The 10,406-nt window shown below is 55.5% G+C and overlaps 1 protein-coding gene across 1 annotated transcript; it reads right to left on the bottom strand.

The window, feature by feature from the left end:
• Positions 1–3,136: 3,136 nt before the first annotated feature.
• On the bottom strand, positions 3,137–9,767 carry LOC103605680 (solute carrier family 45 member 4-like; the record flags this gene model as incomplete). Its single annotated transcript, XM_008590301.1, has 4 exons — positions 3,137–4,895; positions 6,270–6,481; positions 7,638–7,737; positions 8,725–9,767. Coding segments are annotated over 4 exons (1,718 nt in total), but the record flags the coding sequence as incomplete, so codon positions are not given.
• Between the last annotated feature and the right edge of the window lie 639 nt (positions 9,768–10,406).

The raw sequence follows: 10,406 nt of genomic DNA, 5'->3' as shown, positions 1-10,406 counted from the left end.
GATCCATTGCCGGTCACGAAAAAAAAAAAAAAAAAAAAAAAAAAAAAAAAAAGAATGCACTAAAAAGGAAAGATCATCAAGATATTTTGCTGAACAAAAGAATACAGATTGCAAAACTTTACACAGTGGTCTAATTTTTGATAAAAAAAAAAAAATTTTTTTTTTAAAAGATGACTGGTAAGGGCATCTTAACCCTTGACTTGGTGTCATCAGCACCACACTCTCCCGAGTGAGCCACGGGCCGGCCCTAGGATCAAAAATTTTTAATATCAGCATATGTGGAGACAAAGACGGGAAGGCTGTGCGGGTTGGGAGGGGACTGGGACACTGATTTCCCGCGCTCTTGGCTGCTTTTTGCCCCGTGACGGCCACTAGGGGCGCAGGTCACATCCTCAGGAAGCGCCTGGGAGGGCAGCGAGGACAGGGGCGCAGCACCTGGCTTAACCTCTGCTCGCTGGGGCCGCTCAGGTGGGATGTGCGTACCGCGCCTGCCCCGGCTCGCCTGCCTCGGCGACCTGCACGGTGCCCGCTCCAGCCCGGACGCGCCGCTCACTCCCCTGGGGCAGGGGCTTAGGGGGCGCCGGTTCCGCCCTCCCCGCCCGCACGCAGGGGGATCCGAGCGCTGATCGGACCTCGGGGTGCAGGGCTCGCAGCGTCCGGGAGCCCACCGCTCCGGCCCGGTCCTGGGGTGACATCTCCGTAGCTGCGGTGACTGCCGCGCGGTGGCCAAGCGCCCCCCTCCGTCTGGAAGGGAAGCGCCGGGATGTCGGGTCCCGCCGCCCTCAGCGGGTACGCACCTTCCTGTGTGTCCCCAGCGCCCAGCCCCGAGCCTGGGGTGCGCCGAGGCTTCTGCAGCCCCGCCCTGCCTGGTGGGGACCGGGCCGGGGGCGGAGGGTGCCGTGAGCACCAGGCGGCCGGCAGGGGGCGCCGCGCGCTCTTCTCGGGGTTCTCGAGTCCGGGCGGCCCGGCTCCCTTCCCCACTTGCAGGCGCTGGAGTCCGCACCCTTGCAGGCGTGGGAACGCGTCCATCCCGTCAGTCCCCACGACAGGGCCACCAGCCCGCATTCTACCCTCGGGGCGCCCAGATAACAGCGGGGGAGTGGCCGAGCGGGGACTCGCAGCCGGGGGCGGGGGTTCTAGGCTTCCCCTGCCATCGGAGCCCTTCTCCCACTACCTGTGGTTCAAGCCGGACCCTGCCACACCCCAACCCCGCCTGGGTGGGGCCTCTTCTGCGCCCGGATTCAGCAGCGCCCCTGTGCCCCACAGCCCAGGTCAGAGGAGCCTTTGAACAAATCTGCCCACTCTGGGTTCAAGTCCCAACAGCTGTGTGACCTTGGTAAGTCTGGTCCCCCTTCACGACAAGATGACCCATCATGCTGCGGGGGAAGGCCAGGGGAGCTTCATCCAGCCAGCCCAGGACCCTGCAGCACAGTGGGGTCACCAAGGCCCGGCACACACACCAGGTCACCTACTGCCCACCGCCCGGCTTGGCCACACACGCATAGGCTGGCTGGTTCCCTCAAACGCTCTCTTTAGAGGAGTCAGGAATCTTCTAGCAGGGCGAGGACACGAGACCCCACCCCAACAGGCACTTGGAAGGAAGGGCCAGAGCCACAAGGTGAGGCAGGCAGAGGGTGCAAGGACGGAGGGCTGAGCTGAAGGAGGCCTGGGCTGGGGGTCCCAGGGAGGGGCCCCAGGTTTTCCAGCTCCAGGAGAGCAGAGCACGACCCATGGGGAGGTGACACAGACACACCCACGATGTCACCATGGAGAGAAAAGTTTATTAAGAGTCAACCACAGAGTAACAAACATGCTAGGGGGGCAGTGGTCTAGACGCAGGCTGGTCTGCGCGTGGAGGAGTCAGAACGCTACACAAACCAGACGCGTGCAGGACAGAGGTGGCGCTGCACGGCACGCAGCAGACATCTGCCTGGCCAAGAAGCGGGACAAAGCCAAGGCCTCTGTGTAGAAACAGACATGACACGAGGTCGCTTTCCCCGCCTAACACGAAAGTTCAGTCACGCGCGATATTACTCTTCTTTATAATCCCTTTTCTTCATAAAACTTACATGATGTGTTTAACACACACTTAGAGTCTTTATTGTTTCAGATCACGGTCAAGCTAAGCCCAGGATCTCAAGGGTTAATAGCTGTTCAGGTGGTGACTGCCAAGCCCTTTTTCCTCCAAAAACTCAAGTCACAGCCAGGCCCTGAGCCTCCTGCACACGCGGCTTCTGTGAGCAGCTGTTCAGGTGGTGACTGCCAAGCCCTTTTTCCTCCAAAAACTCAAGTCACAGCCAGGCCTCCTGCACATGCGGCTTCTGTGAGTGCTGCATAGGAGGGTGTGCGCCCTGGACGAGGTGCGGCTCTCCTGGCTGGAGCCATGTGTTTGGTTCAAGTGTTTCAGATCTTGACTGGGGTCAGTCCTACCCCCACCCCATATTCTCTGCTCTCCTGCTTCTGTTTTCCAGTCACCAGGATAGGAAGCAGGATAAATCAACTAACAGAGGCCATGACTGGCAGCCACAGTCCTGACAACCAAGCAAATGTCTCTGGAAGGAGGAGCTACAATCTTAAAGCCAGAAAAGAGAATCGAGTTGCATAGGAGTGAGCTGCAAAGATGCCCGGCTTGAGGGGAGGAACCCCTGGGTGCCTGTCACCCCGAGGAGAAGAGACAGAACGCCCCACTGATGACGCTCCCACTGGCGGAAGGGTTCACAGCAACGCCAGCAGTGTTTTCAGTAGTCGGCCTCTCCCTTGTCCGAGCACGGGACTCACAAGGCCATTCTGCAGGTTTAACACATACAGAAGATGTTCGAGTCCTGAAGTCAGTCCTCTGTGGTCCAGGGCTTCTGAGGGAGGACACATGGCCTGGTGGAACGTGCCCTCATTGGCATGATCACACGCCCCAAGTGAACAGGCACCAAACTGCTGCTACCTGATACAAGACACATGACCTACACAGTGCCACCAGTGGCTAGAGACACGGCAAGACCACAGGCTGTCAAGTAAGTTAAACAGTCATTCCTTTAAATGCACAGAAAATTCAAGTAACTTATTTAAAAACTGTTTAGTTTCATCTTGAAATATATGTGTGTATGTATATTTGCTTTAGAATGATCATATTGCAGCATGATTCTCGTGCATTTTAAAGTACTTTATTTAAAAAACATTAACTTGAGGCAGCAAAAATATTACAATTGTCTGACTTTATCCATGTAGTGTGCAGGGGGCCTCTTTCTCCTGATCTCAGGAAGCTTAGACCGTTTCAGACAAGAGCAGAAACCGCTCAGTTATAGAGAGATGGTGATTTGAAAAACATTTTCCAGTAGCTGCAGTATATGACGACTGTACTTCCCCCAAGTCCGAGTTTTGCTTATTTGCTGAAATCGAAGACACTCACGAGCCTTCCGGCGAGGTGGCCTTCCCTCTGTCCAGACAGACGCATGCTTCTTGTGCTGTTCCAAATTCCAGAGTCAAGAGGGCCAGCAGGCGAGGAAGTCACAGAGTTCCAGCGGTTCTGGCACGCAGGTCCCCCACGCACTCCTGCTCCCTGTCCCGAGGCCGCTGTCCCACACATACCCGAGGTAGCCTTGCGGCGGGACGTGGGAGGCAGTGTCCACCCGAAGCTCTGCCGAGGGTTCCCCAGCACGTGGTTTAGAGACGAAATCAAAGTGCAACGCGGAGCCAATGGCTTCCTTCCCTGATGTGGGGAGGGGTCTGCAGGGGCTGACAGCCTCCCAGGAGGGCACTGTGACACACACGCTCACACACACGCACACGCACACATGGCCACGCAGAGAGCTCATGGGTGCCCCCGATGGCACCCTGCCCCACCCCAGGGCTCCTCCCAGCTTTGGTGTGGGCCCTGCCCAGGAGCAGGGCTGCCCTGGGCACCACGTGTCACACTCTCCGAGGAAAGAAGAGACACTGGTTTTCTAAGAAAACCACAGTCATGAAAAAGAGAATGCTTTCTTCTAAAATAATCATAAAGAAAAATACTCTCCAACAGCTGCAGCACCAACAAAATGTGACAAGATCTGACAGAAGGTCCAAATACCTGTAGGTGTCCAGAGAAAAAATTTGATAAAAATGTCTTAGTCATTGACTACACTACTATTACCTGAAGTATTCAGATAAGATATAGCAAAGGACGTCAGATTCTTTTTGTTTTCAATTAAATTTTAGAAATGAAAAATCTTATTTTTTTCTAAATTGCTTATTGTCTATATTGTAAATGTTTTACAATGTAAAAACATGCAGAATAATATACCTGCAGAATAAAAGACAAAGTTGAAATTAAAAGATCTTTTTCAATTAAAAAGATTTCAAATGATTTTTTTTTAATTGTGGAAAAAGTAATTAGTGTGGCATTTTTGCCTAGGAGCTCAGCTCAGCCTACCCTATGACTACTGAATGTCACCTACATGTTGGGAAAGGCCTGTCTGTGCTGCCGCAGGAGCAGCAGCGCCTCTCCTGCTCCCCGCCGTCCCCTGCGCCTGCCTGGGAGCACGTGTCACCAGGAGTGTGGCTCAGACCACTGACTCCGACTCCACCAGTGCGTGCAGGCCCGCCCTCCGCGAGAGCTTCAGGACAGTGGGCTTCTCGCGGCCCCCGCTGCTGCCATCACCGACAGGCTGGGAGGACAGGCCTTTCTGCTCATCCTTGGCTTCCTCTGACACCTCGGGGTAGATCACCAGGAATGTGGCAGTCAGGAAGCCTAGGAAAGAGCCCACGGAGGCCACCATGGGAATGACACGGACGGTCCCGACGGCATCCACCACGCCCCCGAGGGCGGATGCCACCAGGATCTGGGAGATGTAGACCTGGCAGGACAGGATGGCGCAGTCGATGCCGAAGCCTCGCTTGGAGTTCCCGGGGCTGTGGTTGACGTACTGCAAGAGAGGGAACACGTGTGAGGGGTGGGGGAGGCTCATCCCAGCCAGCACAGCAGAGGTGCAGACTGTGACTCAGCTGGCTGGTGACTCACTTGGGACAGTGTGAGGCTGAGAACACCAAGGTCAAGGGTTCCAGTCCCCGTACTGGCCAATCACCAAAAAAAAAAGTCTGGGAACAAAACTGGCCTTTCACTGAACTTGGGAACCATTCCTGCTTGAGTCCCCACCCCCAACTCCTACCCAGCACCATGTAGGCAGGAGAAGCAGAAAGTTCTAGCTCATGGGAGGGGACAAAAGTGGAAGCAACTTCACCAACCCCATTAGGCGTGGCATTATCACCCAAACTCCATCAAAGGAGGGTGGGTGACAAATTTGGTCCCACCGCGGGACGTGAAGCTCATCGAGGCTGCCCCCACAAGCAGTGAGTGAGCTGCAGAGAACGGGGGACTCGAGGAGCCAGATGCTCCACTGTACAAAGCTCAGAAACAGGCAAAAGGAATACATGGTGTCAGACGTCAGCACAATGGTGACCTCTGGGGAGAGGGGAGGGGCCCGAGGGGCTCTGGGCCCTGGTAAGGCTCTGTCTTGGTCTGGGTGGGTTCTACAAGTGTGTTTTTCCTTCCCAAAAGCCATGACTCTGCTCACTTAAGATTCAGTAGTCATGTCATACTGCAATTTAAAAGTTTACTTAAAAAACAATGCTGTTAACTTAGATTTTCATTACTATCGTATTTACTATGCATCTAATCAGCACATTTATTTTGCTTTAATACTTATGTAAGAGATTAGATGAATAAACATAGTTTAGGTTTAGGAAGGAGACATGAGCTTTTTGTTTTTTCCTTTCCCTCTGCAAGGATCTATGTTAAGACTGAGAACTGTGGTGTCCACCTGAGCTGCCGCTACTGAGCATCTGAAATGAGGCTCGTCTGAACTGCGACGTGCTGCAGGTGTGAGACACTCAATTTCAAAGGCTTAGCAAGAATGTAGAATAGTTAATTTTTATATATTGGATAGAGGTTGAAATAATGTTTTAAATATACAGAGTTAAATAAAATATGCTATTAAAATTAATGTCATCGGTCTTTTTACTTTTTTACACGTGGCTCCTAGGAAGCGTGGACTTGCCGGGCGGCTCGCCCTCTATCTGACGGGACAGTGCTTGTCTGCAGCTTCCCTCCCCTCAGGGGTGGCCGCCGTGTCTGAGGGCACTGTAGGGGCAGGGGCAGGGGCAGGCAGCAGCTCTGTCAGCTTGTCAGGAGCCATTTCAAAGCTGAGGACCGAAGGGGACAAGCGGGGTCCTGAATATCCCCTGGGGAAGGGGCTGAGCTCCATGGGCAGGGGAGCAGAGGGGCCCTGGGCTGGACGCACCTGCCTGAGGTCGTGGTAGTGCCCTAGCAGGGCATAGGGACAGTAGGAGATGCTCATGGAGACGATGCCCATGGTGCTGATGGTGACCATGGCAACATAGACGTTGGGGAACATGGCCATCACGGCTGTGCCAACGGAGAAGCCCAGCGTCCCCAGCACGTAGATCACCCTGACGCTCAGTTCGTAGTTGTCCAAGTACTTCTGTAGCAGGGCTGCAGGAAGGACCACAGGGACACTGACCAAGTACTCGCTCCTGTCGTCTCCTTCTGCTGTCCCATCCCTTACCTGGACATTGCCTGCTTCCTGCGGCTGAACCTCGGCCCTCTCAAATACAGGAAGATACCTTCTCCTCTGGCCTGGCTGCCATGTGCCCCCAAACATGCTCCCAGCTCACAACCTGCAGCTTCCAGTGGCCCCAGCACCTCAGAGAGAAGTTGCCCTCCTTGGTCCCAGATCCTATAAGCTGGCCCTTCCTGCAGCCCCTGGGGGCCTCCCTGACCTGCCAGGCCACCAAGCCACGCCCACTTGCTGCCTTCCCTGGCCCTAAACCCAGGACGATTTCATCCTCTTGAAGCAGGGCAGCACTGGCAGTCCTGCCTCAGGTCACAGGTTGCTCACTGTGGGTTTTCCTGTGGGTACCTCTCTGATCTCCTGTTCACCCTTCCTGACCCAGTGACTCAACCATCACCTCCTCCAGGAAGCGGCTCCAGTGCTCTCCTGAGGATTTATTAAAGCAGTGACAACACTGGGTCGCTGTCATGCTGGCTTCTGGGTGACCATGTGGTATTGACTTTGGTCACCCTCAAGCCAGCTCAGACTGAAACAAAGCTGGCCTTCTCTGTGGTTCAGACTGCTAGGAGGCCAGACTCAGTTGGGGACCCCAGACTGTGGTCACACCCATCCCCCAAGGCGAGTCTGGGCGTGCTGTTCCCAGGAATGAAACCTGCCACCCAGACTCCCAGCTTTTGAAACAAAGCAGCACCCACCGGAAGCATCCTCTCATCCATGCAGACTGGACACTGCTCCTTCCTGCTCCTCTGACTGCTGGCCGAGCCCCCTAGGGAAGGCTCCCCGAAACAGAGGCACCATCAACATTGGACAGTGTCACTGGAGGGGACACTGCAGGATGGCCTCCAAAGGGGTCTCAGCAATACCCTGTTCCTGGCATCAGCACATAGGAGCCTTTTTCCCTAAGATAAGGACATATGCACTTTGATGCTTCTCCCTTGAAGGACGGCCCTGTTCAGGCAGAAGCCAGAGTCTGGCTGACACCTCCACCTTGTAAGGGGCAGGATTCCCTTGTGCATATTTCCAATCGCTGAGCACCTTCTGCGCTGTGAATGCTTACCTAACCCAGAGGCCTCTTACCTGAGCAAATAGCACCGGTGGCAGCGTAGATGACCAGGCCCCAGCAGCCCATCTTCACCCCGGCATTGTAGGAGTGCCAGGCGGTTGAGTTGGAGGGGGCCTGTTTCAAAAATGAGACTGGGGCTTAGCAGAGTATCTGCTATACCCTCTGTGCAAAGGAGGTTCTTACACTTCAACTGTAGGTAAGTCACCCCCAAGTCCAGGTCACTATCCAGTACATAGTTTTCAATCCCTCCCAGCCCTTTGCCACCCCTCCCCCCAAAAGAGGTGGAGTCTTCCTGCCCCTGTCCCTGCTTCACGAATCTGGGCTGCTGTAAACTTGCAGAAGTGACTCTTCTGCAGCCTCTGCCTCTGCCCTCTTGGAGATGCCACATGGAGCAGCTCAGACTAGACCCGGAAAAAGAAGGGCTGAGCTCAGGAAGGGGACAGGAGGTCTGAGCGTGTGCCATCTTGGCCCTCCTGGCCAGGCGGCAAATGCAGCCACAGTTGTGAGCCCAGCTGGTACCACAGGACCAGAGAACTGCCAGCGGAGCTTGGCACAAGTGACAACAGGTCATTATTGTGACGGCTGACTTTGGGGCAGTCTGATGTGCAGCAACAGACAGCCCAGGCAAAGCCCCACTTGGCCTTCTCAAAGTGACCCTGCCCTGTGACAGCACTTGGCCTTCGTGACTGGACCCCATTGCGAACCCCCATTTTGGGCTTGCATGATGCTCCAACCACCTAATAGAGGTAAGTCTGATGTGCAGCAACAGACAGCCCAGGCAAAGCCCCACTTGGCCTTCTCAAAGTGACCCCGCCCTGTGACAGCACTTGGCCTTCGTGACTGGACCCCATTGCGAACCCCCATTTTGGGCTTGCATGATGCTCCAACCACCTAATAGAGGTGCACGATGCCCAGCTGCCTGCCGTGTGCCTCCCCCTACACATCCCTGACACCCACAGGCACCAGGGCACAAGGGGCCATCAAGTGGGTTTGGAAGAGGCCCCCGATGCAGAGGCCTGTGTCGTAACCAGTGGCCTCCCAGCCTACAGAATTGGGGGTGCTGAGAAGCTGTGTGCCCCGCTCAGGGGCCTGAACACTCACCTTGGGGTCCCCTTCGAAGATGACCTGGCCCATGAAGTCGGTGTAGAACACGGCCTCGGCAATGACGGAGAACCAGGTGAGGAGGTGGCACAGGCACAGCCGCATCAGCTCTGGGGGCATCTTCAGCATGGACAGCCACAGCAGGCGCACGGTGGTCTCACCCTCCCCTTCCTCACTCTCCGTGTCCCCGCTGGAGTTGGTGGCCCCACTCTGGTTCCTGCGCCGGCACCGCTGCCGCTGCCGCTGCTGCAGGTCATACAGGTCGTTCATGCTGCGGGACGGCTTGATCAGGACCACCGCGTTGGCCCGCCGGTAGCGGTAGCAGTGGGACCCGATCTTGCCATAGTAGGAGAAGGTGCTGGAGGCCTGCCGGTGGAACCTGTGCCGGCGCCGCCGCGCAGAGGCAGACACAGCCGAGGGCTTCACGTCCACCCTGCTGGAGCTGCTGGGGACATCTTTTGGCAAAGATCCGCTTCCATTGGGGACTTTTGCCTCATTCAAGTGGTTATCGAGCAGGGTGTCATCTTCTTTCATGGTCTCCCTGAGGAACGTGGACCGGCGGGACAGCTTGGCCTGCGGGAGCTCCTGGCTGGTGCTGCAGGGCGTGTTGGGGTAGGAGGCATCCTGGAAGATGGAGGGCTCGATGTCGTGCAGGAACTGCAGCTCGGGCTCCAGCTCCAGTGTGGCATCGGGCACGTGCAGCACCGAGTCGCTCTTGCTGCGTACTATGTCCACGCTGAGATAGTCCAGGGACAGCTCATGCTCCGACTGCACCTCGTCTGGCAAAAGGGAGCCGCCGAGCTGCGCGCCCCTGTCAAAGGCGCTGAGGCGGGTGCTGGGCAGGGCGGTCTCCTCGGTGCAGCGGTCCTGCTGCGGGTTGTACTGCTCCTCCTCGATGCTGAAGAGGTGCAGCGCCACGGACACTGTGAAGATGACGGCGGCAAAGAAGAAGAGCACCTGGCTCTGCGTTCTGAACCAGTTGCCCAGGAAGGTCTGGGTCCAGTCCAGCCCACCCAGCACGTAGCCGACGGCCCCGCCGAGGCCTGCGCAGGAGCAAAGGGAGGCAGCGGTGAGCAGGGAGAGTTCCAGAAGGGCTTCACCCTCACGTGGGGGCCGGGGCCGCCAACCACAGTGACGTTAAGGGACAGTTTTGGGGATGAAGAATGAGAAGACAGTAGGGAAAAAAACCCAGGAAACTCCAGCTGACATGCGGTTTGAGAATTCTGACCTGGGGTGGGCATGCTGACAGTACTGGCCTGACTGCCACATCTTGGGCACACGTGCTGACGGTCAGCTCTGTGCCCCATGAATATATACAATCAATAAAAAATAAAATTTTAAAAAATCTGAATAAAATTTCTGTTTAATAAATAAACAGCACAATCAAATTAAGAAAAATTAAGAATTTAATTAGTTTAATTAAATTAAGCAGAATGTCTATCTGCTTAATAAATTAAGAGCAGACAAATGCCAGGATCCGTTGCTGTCCTGTGTGTGCCACTCTGTACTGAGTGCCAGCCCCAAAATGCATGAAAGGTGCCCGGCTAAAGAGAGTGGTCAGTGCAGGGCCCTTGCACATCCAACTGGCGAGCACGTCACCCCCACACGGGCCTGGTCCAGCCCTCCCCATTTCAGGTCCTCAAGAATGGGAGAAAATATTTGCAAACTACACCTCTGACAGG

This window comes from Galeopterus variegatus, unplaced genomic scaffold (assembly GCF_000696425.1).
Source record: "Galeopterus variegatus unplaced genomic scaffold, G_variegatus-3.0.2 Scaffold5984, whole genome shotgun sequence".
Taxonomy (NCBI): domain Eukaryota; kingdom Metazoa; phylum Chordata; class Mammalia; order Dermoptera; family Cynocephalidae; genus Galeopterus; species Galeopterus variegatus.
This window is presented reverse-complemented; position numbering and strand designations above follow the sequence as displayed.